Raw genomic sequence first — 17,662 nt, 5'->3', positions numbered from 1 at the left:
AACCTAAATACATACTGCAGATGTCTTCAGAGTAAGCCATTTTAATGGCATCTCCATAATGTTGTTCATTAACGTTAAAACTTTCCTAATTGTGCCAAAAATATTCAGCTACCTTTGATTTAAAAATTTCACCTTTGGTCTTTTGTTAAACCTCCATGCTAATAAACTGTACAAGAAAACAAAGCAAAACTTACTGCTAACTGATGCTGTATTCATTTTCTGGATGTAACCAGACCACTACTAAACTACAATTCCAAGACTTGTATCTTTAAGAAACAGTAATAATAATTTTAATCCAGTTTTAAATTTACCTGCAGTTGACACATTTTTTGTCATATGTATTTTGCTACTTCACACCATATATTTCTACACTTACTGTAGATATCATTTGTATGCCCAAAAGTCATTTTCTTGTTTTTGTTACTAATTTTTTTTGGGGGGGGAGGGGGGTTTGAAGACAAAATGTTTCCCCACACCTTTTGCTTAATTCAGTGCAATCTACTAGACCATGACCAGAAGATTAACAGAGAGCCCAGCAACACTTACTGCTGGAAAGAAGCATTCTTCTGGAAGTCAGAATTGTGGATTTCTTTAAAACTGTATTTATTTTATACAAAATAGCAGGGTACTACAAAAAGACCTTGGAACTGCAGCCCCAATCCTGTTCTTAGTGAAGTCAATAGCAAAATTCCCATTGGCTTGAGACGTGCAGAATCAGGCTCCTTAATGACAGGAAGCAAAAGGGTTAAAAAGCAGATGCACAAGAACTGGCTTATGGCAGATTGCCAGCGGGGTATCATTTTTAGTATAAATGATGACAAGGGTTACTTTAACAGGGCACCCAGGATCTCCAATTAGTCCTGCAATGTTAATGCCTCTGTGAGCACTGCCCTCTAGACTTATAGGGTATGTCTACACTGCAATTAAACAACCACAGCTGGCCCATGTCAGCTGGCTTTCTAACCTGCAAAGGTGTATAAAAGATACTATAATTGAAAAAATAATTTATTGCTGATGATATATGCTTTAAAACCCCTTTGTTCATTTGTACTCCTCTCTGTAACAAAAGATTATAATAAAAAGATAATATGCTTAAAAGGTATTACACACACACACACACACACCCACCCCACATCTGCAATAAGCTGTTCACCAGAGAGTCAGTCTCTGGGAAACAAATCCCTTCAGGCTCATTTGGAAAAGCTCACAAACTCAGTCCGGTTTGCCCAATAGGCTCAGCATGAAAGACAAGACAAAATGCTTGCCAATATTTATGTAGTTGGGGGAGGGGGGGGAGGGGTTCTGTTGTTCTTGTTTTTAAAATCACAGAATAGGACAAGTCAGGAAGACCAGAGCAAAAATAGCATATGTAAACTGGCAATTTCTTCACTGGTTTTAATTGCACTTTGGAGAGAGAGAGAGAGAGATTGATTTCCAAAAACAGAAAAACCCCACACAAACTTCACTTGGGAGTGGGTTTTCCCCAGCTCTCACAGTTCAAGTTTGACCTGATAGAAAGTTTCACTGTTAAATATCTGAAGGCAAAATCTACATCAAGCTTTATTTTCATGTGAAATACATAACTCTGTTTCAAAAACAACAAAGGCAGGGAGTGAAATACTGCATTTGGTTTCTTAATTTCCCCCCTACCTCCAGTAGGCTACAAAAATTAGACTATAAACACACATGCACTGATATTTCATTTTATGTACAAATGTCCCATAAGTTACAGCACTCCTAAAAATGTGCTACTTGAAACAAAACAGTAGGACCTCTTGACCAGATTTCGATGCAAGTTGTAGATATCAAAGGTGTATCCTGGTAGTGTGACACAGGTATCATCTGAATACAAATCAAGCTGCTAAACCTTCTAGCGACTGTCACTTATGTCCTTCTGCTAATTGAAAAACATTATGCAGAAGAGCACAATCTTAGCTGGCTGATCACTCTTGCTAGTATTTGGCAAGAAATTCAAGTGCAGCAACTTTATAACCTTCTAGTATTAAAGGGGAGAGCACTGGTCAGTGCTAAAAAAAACAACATGATTTAGACCTGAAGGCAGCGTTAGAGCTTTTGCTGAAGGTTTATGAGTCTGTGTAAACAGCACGTCTGCCATAAGGAGCAGTGAAGTCTGTAGAATCCTTGTCTAAAACTGTCCTGGCATTAAAGTTTGCTGTGCAAATATCACATAATACCAGAGACAGCTGAAATCTCCTATTTAGGAATTTATGGAACTTATATGTTTGCAGGCGTCAGAAAGTCCTTTTTATATAGCCCCAGTGCTTCACAGTACAATATTAATGCACTCTGTTTGAAAAGCCATAATAAATTATATTTTTAATGCTCTTACCCTGGCTTTCTTAAGATGCATACATTCTTGGCAAACAATCAATAAATAGGGTAATCATGAGCAGAGGCCAAAGAATTTGCTGAAGTGCTGTTTTTCCATTTTAATAGATAAAGATCTAACAATACGGACTGCTGTGTCTGTTCATTTCAGGATCAATATATTCTTTGTTTTCGCCAAACCGAGGAAAAAATAAATGATTGTATGATAAATGTTACGCATCAGACACAATGAAATTCCACTGCCTTCTAACATTACGTGTTTAATGGTGTTGGCTGCATTTTACACTTTGCTTAGCAAATGCAAGAAAAATCTGAATTATAAACATATAGCAATTATACTGAGAAAAAGGTAGAGGTAATTTTAAAACAAATGCCAAACACATACAGCATGTTTTGATTTAAATTAGCAAGTCTGTAGTACACAGTCAAAAAGATATATTTTGATATACAAGATTAATATATTATGGTGAATTTTGAAGTATTTTAATACAAACAAAAGCCACACACACCCCAATCAATGATTCTAAATGTGCCTTTTCCTTGTGAGAATGCCTAATTACAGCAAACCAGCCACTAAAAAAATATGATGCCCAAGATGTTCATTGTTCAATAATGAATTTTACTTAAGAAAATAAACTGTAAAGATTGACATCATAAATGACTTTTCCAGTGTGATACCTAAAGATTTAAAAACTTTCTTCAAACAACTTGCAACTGTTAATGAAATCCTGTTGACTTTTCCAAGCTTGGATTATCACTAAGAGCAAAGGCAAGAATTAGGTTTTTAGGATTTTGTGTACCTTTCTACATATTTCAGTGCTGCTTCGCAAAACAAACTAACCAGAGAGTTTATTACATTAACTGTCTTTCAGGGAAGAATCTGGTCTAATGAGGACAACTAAAATTAAGACAGTCTTTACCTTAACAAAAATAAGACTCCACCCTGGAAAGCAAGATGCTCCACCCAAACATGAAGCATACATTTCCCAAATGTGATTTACATCAGAATTGGGAATAAAATATTTTTAGAATGGTGATTCAGCACTGAAATATAAATGAAGTCTGTGAAAAGTATGTTTCCCCACGTAAATGGCAATGCATATATTAATATTTCTCCGATGCAGAATTATTAAAAGTGTTACCTTTTCTAATATTTGTTTTCATCAGGTGTCCAGAGTGTTTTAAAGGCACTCCTTGCATTTTAGTTCCTGTACTTCCAAGTCTTCCTCTTCCTAATGGGCTCCCATTCTGTTCCAAGCGCGCAATTTTGGCTGGTGGACCCTTCGGATCGCTTACATTGTTAGACATTTCTGAATGTTCTTTCCCCTGAGTTGCCTCGTTCAAATGATCCATACTCAGTCCCGCCTCTAAAGATCACCTGCCATGATTTAAAAAAATATATATATGTTGTACAAATGTGCGTATGTGTATGTAGACAGTTAACACATGTACAGGGATACATATGTATTGTAAGCTCGCAATTAATAAGTAAATGAATATTTTAAAATAAGAGAAGATGGCTTAAAAACAGTAATACATTTATCCTCAGAAAATGTTCCCATTCTCCAAAGATTGAACGATTTGGTGAAAAAAATGCCACCTACAGAACACAAACAATGATGTGCAGCCTAGGTAGTCATATTCTATCTTGAATTCTTAAGAATGAGAATTAAATAGGTGAAGGTGATTACTAAGTTACATACTCCAATCTATCCAATGCTACAAACCTCACAAGTGTTTGTTGTAAATCATGAATGCTTTTATTTAAGCACCACCACCATGAAAGTGCTTTCTCTCTCCTAGTTAATAAATGCAACTACAACAATGAAACTTTAGGTAAACATGCAACAGATTTATTAGCAACACGAAATATTGTGCATTTAGATCTTTTTCCTAGAAATATGAACCTCAATTGCCTTGTAATTTCTGATCAGGTGGGGTTTTGTTTGTTGGTTTTGCATTCTTCCAGGCTGTTTTATATTACAAATTATCAACTTTTGAAAACTTAAAATATACATATGAAAATTAAGATGTAATCAAGTTTTAAATGTTAGGTCAAATATGGGATCTTTTAAAAGTCAAAACAAACTAAAAGAAGGTTGAAACATCTCTAAATATCACAAGGGTCTCATGTTGAAAAACCACAATTCCTGTGGAACTTCAGAAACCCTCCAACACAGAGACACCTCTGCCAGTGTAAAATTGTATTGATACAGGTATCTGAAGTAAAAAAATAGAAGTAATCTCAACAATATCAAATTAAGAAAATGGTTATTTTAGGACGTTTGTATTTCTTTTCAAAAACTTGTTTTTTAAAAACAAACACATTCCAGCTAAATGACTGGATCATTAAAATCCCTAGACTAAAACACAGAGTAAGTTTGTGATTTTAGTTAAATACATACATACATACGTACACACACACACACAGAAACCTATTTTATCAACTATAAAACAATCAGTTACTGAAAATAGATACGTATCTGGTAGTGGTTTTATTCTGGATTACCATTCTAGTTATATTAGGGTCTACCACCTTTTTCTGAGTGAGAAAGGTATGGTCACGCTGTCAATTATATTATGTATATAATATAATCACAAAGAACAGGTGACTAGACATTCATTTATGAACTAGTATTTACATTACTGAGTACAAACACTAACACTAGGGGAGTCATATTTAGAAAGACTTGCATGAATCTGATAATTGCTACTATCTTTCAGTTACCTAGTAATTCAACGCATTTTGTACATTTTTCATTGCAAAGCTATTTAAGTCTGGATTTCTTGGGAGATATCATATATTACAAAGATAATTCTGTAAACAATTTATCCTGTTTGAACACAGGCTGCTTCATCCTACATAGCCAAGAAAAAGAATCTGTGTTAATCTGGATGTTTACTAGCAACCTAAAGAATGCCAACTGAATAACTGTAAAGTTTAGAAAATAATGGTTATTTATCCTTAAGCTGTAGGGTGACATGCTGAGAACCGATGGTTTACCATTGATCGTGGTCCCATCTGTTTTTGGTTATGAGTCTCATTAAACAATAAATGTGACTATTTTAACCACTTTTTTTTTTAAAAAATCAAGGTTACTTTATCATTACATTAACTGCAGTCTAACCAAAAACTGCAGACTCAAATCATTGATATCTACCAATGTTTCCTTACAACGCTGCTTTATTATAAAGCTGCTATTCTGAAACTAACTTCTTGAGAATAAGAGGATTCACTTAAATAAAGCCTTACAGAAGAAAATCCCTGTCACTTCTGGCACAACTTAAAAAGTACATTACAACTCCAAGATTATTGCTACAAAAAAGTATCCAGTCATCATGAATAGAATAGTACATCATATACAATGAATAAAAATGATAGATCATAATCTAGTTAGTGTACGGATTGCTACCAAAACACCAAATAGGTCATTCTAATTTGGCCTTAGAATACCCACCCATAGGCATCCTTTAATCACTTAGTCATCTTGTAAAAAGCTTTACATTACAAAGCAAAATTACATGCACATAAAACACCTAATTTACTCATTTCAACTCCATGCCCAAGGCTAAAGTTCACTGAAACCTCAGTTTGGAATAGCGATGAGCAAGGATCAGCATGGCCTGCCCAGAATGACAGCACTTTGGAGTAACTATTATCTCTACAGATGCAGGCAGAGAGTTGATTCGGGTTTCATATTTAGACCTCCTTTACTTTAGCTACAAGTTTCCATCCTAGACATTATATAAGGTCGCAGTTTCAACGTACCGTTTCAAAAAGATCACACATGGACACACCAACTAATTTCTTAATTAATTCATTGTAATAGTCCCTGTAATCAGTATTATTTTATTTCTTTAACTCCTCATGAATTAGCCCCCTCCCCTTTTCATCTTCCCTCCTCTTCCCGCTCCCCAATAAAACCCCATAATCACATTTGAAACAGGCGCTGCTCTTATCCATTCCATATGGCTGTCACAATCCAGGCCAAGCTTTCACTGTGACCTTTTAAAGAGACAAAGAAGCAAAGTACTATCTAGAAACAGAAACACTGCAGTTTTCTGAGTGAAATTAGCAAAACCGACCCGAAACTCACCACTTCAAAACTTGACAGCATATAAATAACAAAAACAAAGGAGGTTTCCTTTGCAGCCCGAGCTCTTGAAGAGGAAGAAGTTCAAGACTGATGTTGTCTAAGTCCTTAAAAAAAAAAAAAACCTAACCCCCCCCAAAAAAAACAAAACAAAAACCACCCTACACTCCCCCCCTCCAAAAGCCAGCAGTCCTGAAGGCTACTTCCCCTGAAATGCTATTATTTTCCTTTTTTTTTGGTTTTGTTTTGTTATTTTCCTCTATGCAGGGGAGGGGCAAAAATAAATGGCGAGAAACAGAGTAGCCATGAGCAAAAACGGCAATGGACAAAAATATTAAATATCTTTTAGGAAAGCAGTTTTCAAGGTTTTGAAAGGGAAGAAGGAAGTGAATCTCAAAATTGAACAGATAAGTGTAATACTAAAAATAAATTTGAAAAACGAAAGTAGTAGATTTAAATGGAAGGGGTGACTTGAGTCTAGCTATTCTTTCAAAAATAATATCAATGCGGACAAGAGCAAGTGGGGGGTGGAAAGAGAGGAAGCTTTTCTATCCAGGGTGAAGAGCAGAAAGTCTACTTCTAGGCTGTCACTTACACTATTATTCTCCAACAAGCATACAGAAGAACAGCGCGCACACAAAAATCAATCTGTTCCTCTCCCCCCAAAACCACCACCAGCCCCCAAACTTTCTGCATGAATTTGTAGTGGGGGTAGAGGGGGGTGTAGAGAAAACAGCAGGAAAAGGCACTAAAATGCCACTTTTAATTTCGCCTTCCCGGTCCGTTCAAAGAAAACACACAACAAAATAAAGAGAGGACCTGTCTCTTCTCATTTACCCGGGGCTGTTGCGAGAGAGAGAGAGAGAGAAAGAGGAGGAGGAAGGAAACGCACACACAACAAGACACTACCACCACCAAAAGTAGAGAGATTTCACTCCCACCGAGTCCACCAACGAGTGTGTGTGATTATTTCAAAATAAAAATGAACAAAAGAGTGATTTAAAAAAAAAAACCCAGACAACTCCACGGAGAGTTACTGCAAATGGCAAAGGAAAAACTGGAAAAACAAAGGTTGCAAAGGATAAAAAAATAAAAAATCCTGGCTTTGATGCTTGTTTCCCCCTGGCTCGCTATTTATTTAGGCCGGTTTGGTGGCTGTGGCTGGATGTTACGTGTGTGTGTGTGTGTGTGTGTGTGTCCCCGGACGAAGCTGCTTCGCTTTGCTCCCCCCCCCCCAACCCCCTCTGTGTTTCTGTCCCCATTAAATTATTAGTTGACTCATCACTCCTCCTCCTCCTGCTGCCGCCGCCGCCGTCCCCTGCTCAGAGCCTCCTCTCCTCCAGCGCTTTCTGCTGCTGCCGCCGCGGCGGCGGCGGCGGCTTCTTCTTCCTCCTCCTCATTTTAATACAACAACAACCACCGAGGCCAGCCGGCTTTTTGCAGACCGAGACAAGGGGGGACGCAGCCTCCCTGCTGCTGCCCGGAGCCCTTCCCCGGCGGCCCCGGATCATCCGACGCGTCCTGGGAGAGAGAGAGAGAGAGAGAGAGAGAGAGAGAAAGTGGCAGAGGCGGAGGAGGAGGAGGAGGAGGCGGCGGCAGTAGAGGGAGGGAGGGAGGGAGGAGGGTGAGCGGAGGAGGAGGACAGCGAGCAGGGGTGGAAATGGGAACCGGAGCGAGAAGCGGGATGGGGGGGGGGGGTTGGAAACCAGAGACCCAAAGAGGTGAGTGGGGGAGAGGGTTGGGGGAAAAGGGGGGGGAGAAGAGAGGGAAAGTGGTGCGATTTCCGGCCTAGGGCGCGCAGGAATTTGTAATCAGCTTGATTAGGGTGAGGCGGCTCTGCGTTGATTAGACACAATAGCCAGAATAAGAGGGGGCCGCGCGCGGCGCAGGCAGAGCGGAGCGGGCGCGCCTGCGAACCACCTTCCTTGCGCGGCAGGAAGGACGCGGCCCAACCAGACCGGGGGATTTGAGCAATATCCAGGCAACCTGCCAAGATGTGCGTAATAATCAGCACCCTCCCTCCCCTGCCCGGCCGCCCAGTAGCCAACCCGGGGCGAGGGACGGGACTCCGGGGGACTGCGCACCGGAACCCCGGGGAGAGGGGACGGGGTGGTGCAGGTGAGGCTGCGCCGGCTGCCAAGCCGGTCAGCCGCAGGGGCAGCCGCCAGCGGGCGGAGGCTTCGCCAGGGGAAGCGTGCGTAGGGCTGGAGCGTTGAGCAGACCTCGCGAGGGGCGGGAAAGAGGCAGGGTGGAGAGCTGCAGCCTGGAAAGCAGGTGCATGATGCATGGTGCACACAAGGAGCAGGCAGATAACAAATCAGGCTGGACAGAGTCCAGCAGGTGACCCCCTTGGGGGGGGGGCAGGGGACCCTTATTTCCCTGCTACCTCGAGTGAAAAAGCTTTTGTTCCTAACAAGAGCCATGGAACAAACTGTAAATAATAATTAATGAAGTTACTGGCTATATAGTTACTCAAGTTACCAGGCGAGTAAAGGGGAATGCTCTGTCTCTGACTTCTAATATTGCTTCACTTTACTCAAGGTTTTCCCAACCCCTGGAAAAGTGAACAAGAAATACGCTCTTCCCCGAAGTAGTTGCAGTTGGAAGCATACCACAGAAGAAACAGAACTCGCCTACCAAGACACCTAACAATGCAAATGGAAAGAAAGATTCTCTTTTATATTATGCGAGATGGAAGAGATGGACAAGCCACACTTTAAAAGACCACAGTACAGAGACAGGAGGTGGGACTAAACAGAGTACCTATTCAAGTTGTACATAGAACCATAGTCACTTGCATGAGAATCTACTACTGTACACTTTTACAGCAAGGATGATGGTGATGGACATATGTAACAAAATAAGAAAGACATAATTAAACAACCCTGTATCACAGATATTATAATAAAATTACAATACATTGAAATAATATAACCCTGATCAAAAAGCAATGCAATACAGTTGTAGCTATCTACAGTCTATAAAATAGGGTCCAAAGCCCACCCAGTGAAATGCAAAGAATAGCAAACTACTGAAACTGTTAAAGTATTCACAAAATAAATGGGTATATGTAAAGCTAAATAGATAATTTTCCCATGATTCATTGGGGGAAGACCATACTGACTTGATAGACTTGAAAGCAACAAGTTTGCACAAGCTATGAGAGAACAGGAAAATTAAACTCATTTATTGATAAAGTGCACAAGTTTAGACACACTGTAAAAGAAAGAAAAGCTATATTAGAAGCAGAAGAAAAAGTTTAATTGATACATGAAAATATGTACCCAAATTGGAGAAACAGTACTTCAGGATAACAACTTGGGGGGAAAAAATGTATTAAAAAAGAGGCAGAGAAGCTGTAATAACTTTGTTTACTTTTTAAAGTAGGCAACAGGGAGTTAATAACATAAAATGCAAACTACAATAATATAATTTCTGAACAAAGAAAATACAAATCGATAAATGCTGTGAAGAGTAAAGGTATCACCACATATATGTTACTATAACAAAAGCAGAGCATCAAACGTAGGTAAGCTGACATCTACTGAAATAAGTGCAAGCAACATACAGGGCATGCAGGAAAAGAAAATGATAATAGGATGAAATACATAAAATATTTATCATATTCAGCAATGCACAAAATAGATTATAATCACAGAAGCAGAGAAATGCAATGCTTGAAAATGAATGTATTATATAATATTCAAAGATGTGAAAGTGGAATACTTGTGAAACACAAAGTTGTACACATTGTATGTGTTTCATAAGGTTATTAAAATTATTACTGAGTGCATACTGGAAAAAAAGGGAAAACAACAAGAATCATGCTTTACAAAGAAAAAAGAGAAAATGTAGAGGATACTTTCTATAATAGATGATCAAGGGATAACTATCTTTTCCAACCAGATAGAATGTTTTGGGTAAAGATTTCATCTTTGAATGACTAAATAAAATTCAAACTAACACTTTAAAAATCTAATTTAAATAGTTGAACCTAAACTTTGAGGAAATAGTGGAGAACATCTACACTGGATTAGTTCTCACCTTTTCAAAATAGCCTTTGTGGCACTAAAGTTTAGGAGATGAAAAAAGACTGACCACTGGAGTAGACTAAAGAAAAGAGGAAGATGCTGAAAAATGAGAACTTCAAGTGACATCACATGTATCTGTTGCTTGCATATGATCAAGAATAAGGAAAGTGCAGAACTTAGGGAAAGAGAGGTGTAGTTTAATACATAGCTATTAAAAATTCTTGGAACAAGGATTAGGGCTATAACACCTTGTAAATTGATCACCAGATAATATTAAGACAAAATTAAAATCTGTTTTACATTTGCCTCAGTATTACAATACATATATGAAAAAGAACTTAAAATGCTCAAGTTAAAAAAATAAAAAATGATTCATCCTAAAGCACCAAGAGTAAATTAAAAGATTGGGGAGATAAAAATCTGATAATATTTGAGCACAGAGGCCTAAATGATATTGTTATGGACACTTACAAACACTGACAAATACTCTGTTAATTATATGATCATGCATATGCGTCTTGGGCTTGAGATAAATTGTTATGAAAAATAACTGCTGTGAAATTGCATATATGTACATATACCCTATAAACGCCACACCACACTAACAAATTTCATTATTGTGTATCACCTACCCCTGTTAACGCACTTATTGCAGGCTCTGAACATTGACTAATGTAAAACTTTGCTTAGAATGGAAAGCAAAAATTGATAGTTATTCCTATATTTGTATATCTGAAAAATTAAATTTCTCATCAATAATAGCAAACTCAGTTGAAATTTTATTTCACTGGTTTATGATACTGATATCAGATTTTTGTAGTGAAAGGCAAAAAATGCTAACATTTTGTAAAAATGTGTAATTGTAGACTGACCATTATGCCAATAGATGCTCAAGTATATCAACTTTTTAATATTATAATGTCCCAGTGGAGGATGTTATTTTTATTTATTAAAAGGAAAGAGATAAATAGATAAAGAAACAGAAGATATGTAAATACCCTGGAATGTATGCAGTCAATAGTTTAAATATCTGATAATGGCACTTTTCAAATTAGTTGCATGTCAAGTGAAGCCAAATACTTATATTAAAGCTGCCTCATTATAGTAATCAGAAGTAAATATTTTGAATTAGACTGTGTCTTCCCAAAACTGTATATGGACACAAAGAAAGTTTGTATCCAGTTTTTGAACTCGGGGAGGAGGTGACTCGCTAGGTATCAGTCAGTGCCTCTGTCAGTATCTGGGTTACAGAACGAATGCCTGTAGGGTGGAGCGTTGCCACAGTGCTTTCTAAGGACTCTGTTCTGATCTTCTCGTGTTCAGAGTAAGTTTGTATATCTCTGGACATTGTGGGTCAAAGCTGGGAAGTTGGTAGGATGGCTGGTGTTTAAAGCAAACAGGAGAAGACCTGGAAGCATCACAAAACTGGCACTAGAGACTGCACATTTAGTTTCATCAGATTTTTGTCCAGATCTGGCTGAGGTTGGATTTTCCACCTTTGCATTTCTGACAACTATCAGGCTACTAGTGTGACTCAAGTAATGGCCTGTGTTGGAGTTGGTGCAGAGAGGCTGCACTGCAGCAGGCATCTGTAGGGAAATTCTGGCTGGTCCCCAGAGTGTTACATCAGAATGGCAGCTCCTCTGTTTCAAGAGGTGAAGTGTGCACTCTTCCATGCTTGGTCAGTTCTGCTGCTCAGTGTGGGAAGAGAGAATACTAAGTCCTGGCTTTCAGGAAGCTAGCGTCCATGGTCACTAGAAGGGAGCAGTGGCTCCCCTCTTGCAGAAGCTTGTACTTAATGCTGCTCAGAGGTAAAGGGAGCATGGGGTGGGAAGGTCCTTGCACTTCCCTTCACACTGCCCCTTGTGCCCCTGTGCAGAGCTGGGCAACATTCAAGTCGAGGCATATTTTATACCTTTATTTAACACGTGCCCAAGTCTGGCGGTTTAATGCAGAGTGGACTTTCTAGTTACTTCTCCACTGGACGTAACCCTGAATTGCATATTAGAAATGATCACTCACTGTCTGAAACTACAGTCCAAATAGCATACCAAACCTGACTGTCACAAGCACAGATTACATATCATACGTTTGATCAATACATATGGCAACATTTTGGAGTTAGAGTTGCAGCATTTGGTGACATCTCTCTCAATGAAGTGAAAAGTGTATACTAAACTTGCATTTTGATCAAAATCTGTCCCAGTCTGGGCAGTGTGTCTGTCAAAAAGTAAGAGCGCTATGGGTTTCGTTTCACCGAGAAGCATACCACAAAATGCTGCTGTCCCGTCTCATTTTTATGTGTTCTTTCACATGATGGTCTGAAAGTTACATAAAATGAATATTTAACTTAACTACAGTTTAATACAGACTAATGTAATTGCTTATTAATTGAAGTAAATTATCCTTACCATATCTGTCAGAGGTAAAACTACATATGATGCACTCATTAGTTTATGGACTCAGAATCCCCAAGAAAATATCAGGTATCTACATAATGTCCCACAGTGCTGTATTTTACATTTGGATGTCTCAGTTAGCTTACAGTGTAGAAAATCACATACAGGCAGACATCTCCCTATCGACTACATACCTAAGGAGGCTTGTGTTTATTCCTGCAAATGTTTTCTGCAATATATTTCATTCAAGAAATGTTCTTTTGATAAAATGGATAAGATTATGCAAATGCAGTTTAGGGCTAAAACAAGCTCTTTTTAGCCATACCATCATCCCTTTCCAAATATGCACTAGATAGGTATGTTTCTGTTTTAACTGTGATAATTGTATGATTGGGGAAAACACATACTTTAGTTGATATGACCTGGCTGATCATTTAGGTTTGCCTCTAGCTGCCACGAGTCACATCGAGGCAAATTACTGGGAGAAAATTATGGTATAAGTACAACAAAAATATTACATGTTGATAATATTAAGAGTAGGGATTGAATGGCTAAAGAGATTGATAATATAGAGTCTTTCACCTTTAGGTTGCCAATCCAAATCCAAGTTGGTTGCAATGTTAATGGACAGGTGTCCACATCACAAAAACCATCACAACAGTTAGTACTAATTGCCAGTCTTGTTGGCAGTCTCAAGCAGAGAAATCTTGGACTGAATGGGGACATGGAAACTACACACCTTAAAAGTGGTCCCACGATGAGATGATGCTCTTTGTTGGAGCAGTGTGGGAAAGCTTACCTTGCTGCTGCCCAATCTGTACCCGTTGTGTAGACAAACAGAGTTCATTCCCTAAGTCAGTATAGCTACTTTCACAAACACTAATATATATATATAAGAATGTTTTTATGGCATTGGGTTTGCAAAGGGTGAACCACATTTTAAAAGACAGCCCCATAGATTATCTCTTCTCTCATTCATGATTGCACAGACCACCTTCCCACCAATTCACACTCATAACTTCCCTGTGGCAACTACAGTAATTGCTTACATGGAAATCTGTAATAAGAAATTATTTAATATATTCTTTTAATGCAATTTAGAAGCTGGAAGCAAAGAGGAAAGCCAACATCATATGATCTGCCAATTCTTCTAGCTCGCAAACAAGTGTTCCACAGATCACCAGTAACCCTCAGGTCACAGTTTGAAAGGCTCTGGTTTAAGGTAGCATTTTCAAAATACATCTGTGGGAAAAATACTTAATGTTGAGGGGTGCTCTCTGTTAAAACTCCGATTTTCCCAGACACTAGATAATTAGTAGGCAAGGGATGGGGGCAGAGGGTTGGAATTGCAAACAATTATGTCAAAGGACTTGGCTAATAAGCAGTGTTATTATAGGGACATGTTCAAGAGGCACCTGTATTCATTTTTGGAGCTTGTTGGGATGCTGAAAACATTGTACTGAATATTATAGAAGAGCTTAATATTACAGATGTAAGTGACTAACGGCAAACAAAAAAATTCTAAGATCTTTTTATTTACTGAAGTCAGAGTTAAACTGATATTTCCAAACTACTTTGCAACACAGTCGAGTGTTGTTTTTTCAGACAAACTACTGAATTTCTTTCTTGATCTTAAGTAAACATTGAGCTAATAAAGAAAGAGGCTTCCAAGCAACACAGAAGTTTAATCCAACACTTTTGAGTAGAAATGAGATTTTCACACAGTCCAAGCAAAGCTGCATATTACAATGCAAAACAGCCCCTGCCATTGCAGTTATCACTACACAAGGACCATTCAAGTACTATTAGCAAGACTTTTGATGCTTACTCTGATGAGTTCCAACAGCAGAAATTTGGTATGCAATAGCCTGCTTCATCAACAGGACAAAACAATCATTCTTTTTTCAGCTCTTACAGTACTAATAATTCACTTCCTCAAAAATCTACTGATAATTCTTGTGGGCTGGAAACAGGGAAGAGTTTAGGTTTAAGAAAATGGTTAGAACTGATTGATGACTTGAACTATGTCAAACTTTCATTATGAAACCCAAAACCACATGCAATGTCCTGGTTTCAAATTTCGTTAACTCACAACTCTGCCCAGGTTCTGCCACACTTTTTCTAAGGTTCAAAAAGGTTAAGTGAAACAGCATACCTAATTTTGACCCAAATGTGGACAGGGGTCAATATTGGATTGGATCTAAAAACCCTGCAAAATATGTGGTTTTGGGGCAAACAAAGTGAAACTTGGGGGGTTGTGCTGAATTTGCTTTGAATTTTGGAGTTTGCTCCAATCCAGAGCTCAGAAGATCCCACAAAAACAAAATTTGAAGAAAAAAAGTTCACAGAAAATGAAATAGTTTTGCAAAGCTCCACTGGCAAACTAACAATGACCACACACCATACCTAGCAATATGGATGTGCTAAAATAAAGGGTATTCTAGCATATCCAGTGCCACTATAATACATTTCATTTGTAGAAGCACACAGGAACATGATACAAAAGCAATCAAGCAACTTAACACTAAAGCAAACAACCTCAAAATGTTACTTTCTATCCCTGTTAACTTCCAGAACACACTGGAATATTTGACTTAGTTGAATAAAAACCAGAAAGAATAACTATAATAATGGAATCAGAATACTAGGTCAATAATCAAAGAAACAAGGTTTTAGAATACTTTTAATGTTTTACCTCACCAATTTAGTGCTTCCTAGTTCCTGGTAACAATTATAGCATAGCCTTTGTTGAGTAATTAATTCAGGTAATGAATACCTGACCTGAACAGAAATTCATCTGAGTGAGTAATTAGAGATGGGATCCCACCAAAAAATGGGTAATTTTTAGGATCCTTGGTTAGAAGTCAGGTATAGATGGGACATTTATATGTACTTAAGGCCTCAGCACAAGAAAAGATATGAATAAAACATATTCCCCTAAGTGTAGTACAATACAATACAGTAATATAATATTTTGGGGAAATGAATTTATATTTTAGTTGATATCTTTACAGTTCTTTGAAGAAATGTGGGGTAAACTGCTGTGTGTGCATGAACTTTCGCCATCAAGCATCATTGTTATAAAATTAATATTCATTTGATTATTTCTTTTCAGTGTCAATGTTCAATTCCTTCTATAGTACACAGTGATATATAGCATTTGTTTTCTGTTCAGCTTTTTAAAATCTTCATGATTTTTCCCACTTATAAAGATAGTTAGCACCTTCATTAGAAGTTGTGAAATATGTTACTCAAGAAAGATACAGAGGGTACTTTTTGTGTTATCTTCCAGTTCATTATAATTTTTTAAGTATATAGATGCGGAATTTCCCTGTGCCATACCTGAGAGATGTACAGTTTCAAATGTGGGTGGAACCAGGTAAGGAAAGATGCTTTTTCATTTGGACATAACCTTTCAAACAATATAAGATTGGTGTAAATTACTGCAGGCACAGAGAAATAACTTCAGGACCAAGTTACCCCTGTTTTACATAGCTTTTTATTAGGATGTGGGAGGAATATGGATATGGGAGGAATATGACTTCTGTGTCACCCAGTACATTGCACAGTGTAGAATATAGAATATTTGTTTCTGAAATACAGATCATCTTCATATACAAGCACACACCAATGTACTACCATCAGTAAACTGTGCTTTAAAACAATAGTCACTCAACACCAAAATTTAAGTTTCCTTTTATATCATTTTTTGTTAAAAATAGCTTTTAGGGGAAAAGCACACAATATTTTTCCATTCTTTCAATTGCTACCATTTTGTTGCCATTGTCAGAATGCAGTAAAGGGTTATGTCTTTTCTGTTTTATTTAGAGGTGTGTAAATCTTTCCATGCACGAGAGGAATGTTACCTGCAGTCCATATTGGACTTTTCAAAATAAGGAATAAAAAGAATCTGCTGTACTACCAAATGAGTGAAAGAAATTTAATTAACACCTCTGAAGTGTATGCCTATTTAACTATCATAACAATATGCGTGTTTGTGTATGTATATATACATACACAAACACTGCTAGATTCTGTCCTTTTGAACCTATGTCACCTTACTGAAGGCCATGGGTATAGATGAGGGCAGAATTTGGCTTATTCAATTTAACATATCATCTTGACACACAATTTTAAGATTAAATGACAGTGTGTAATTTATTACTATTTAAAATGCTAGTTTCATGAGAGGATAATTTAACCCCAGAGTCAGTGCAGAAACCCCTGCAGTCAAACAAATTAAGAACAATAAGTTAAGAACAGGAAAAAATGAGTTTATGCTAAGAAAAAATACAAAGATGCATGAAAAGCAGTATGCTATGTTTAACTATACATAAGAGACAGGTGTCACAAAAACAAACAAAAAAAATCATGAAGTCAAAACGAAACTTTAACTCACCAATTTCCATCTGTTAAATCTGAATCTATGCATAATTGATTATCCATGACTGGTAAGTTCTTCTTTTCCTAGCCTAACATTCCACTAAAGTAAACAGTTTTTGAAAAACAGTAAGGACAGAATAAAGATGTTTTTAAAATGAAAAATTACATATCAGTTAATGATATAGCCGACCTGTGTTTGAGAATTTTAATCATGTGAATATTAAATATTAATAACCTAATATGTTATTGTTACAGTATGGTTACAAGCTTCTCCATGCTTAAGGAAAGAGGAAAAAGTAGGAATATGTAACGGGGAGGGGGGAAGAGAGAAGATACAGAAAGATGAGAAGCAGAGTCATAAGGAAAATGTGTCAACAATAAACAAGAGGAAATGAGAAAGAAGGAA

General features: G+C 37.6%; 1 protein-coding gene across 6 annotated transcripts in view; it reads right to left on the bottom strand.

Moving 5' to 3' along the window:
- Nucleotides 1-7,683, bottom strand: part of SATB1 (SATB homeobox 1) — a 90,439-nt gene extending 82,756 nt beyond the window's left edge. For 2 of the 6 annotated variants that reach the window (XM_084621886.1, XM_084621888.1), the window contains exons 1-2: nt 6,447-7,683; nt 3,492-3,727 (exon numbers count right to left, since the gene is read on the bottom strand). In XM_084621886.1, the coding sequence (XP_084478012.1) occupies nt 3,492-3,702 (211 nt within the window). In that variant the 5' untranslated portion in view covers nt 3,703-3,727; nt 6,447-7,683. Of the gene's footprint in view, nt 1-546; nt 723-3,491; nt 3,728-6,285; nt 6,356-6,446 lie in introns of those variants that run through there. The other 4 variants (XM_084621887.1, XM_084621890.1, XM_084621889.1 and 1 more) reach the window with 4 other exon arrangements.
- Between the last annotated feature and the right edge of the window lie 9,979 nt (nt 7,684-17,662).

This window comes from Lepidochelys olivacea (assembly GCF_965140295.1).
Source record: "Lepidochelys olivacea isolate rLepOli2 genome assembly, chromosome: 2".
In the NCBI taxonomy this organism is placed as follows: Eukaryota; Metazoa; Chordata; order Testudines; family Cheloniidae; genus Lepidochelys; species Lepidochelys olivacea.
The sequence above is the reverse complement of the archived record's forward strand: the minus strand, read 5'-3'. Positions and strand labels throughout refer to the sequence as shown.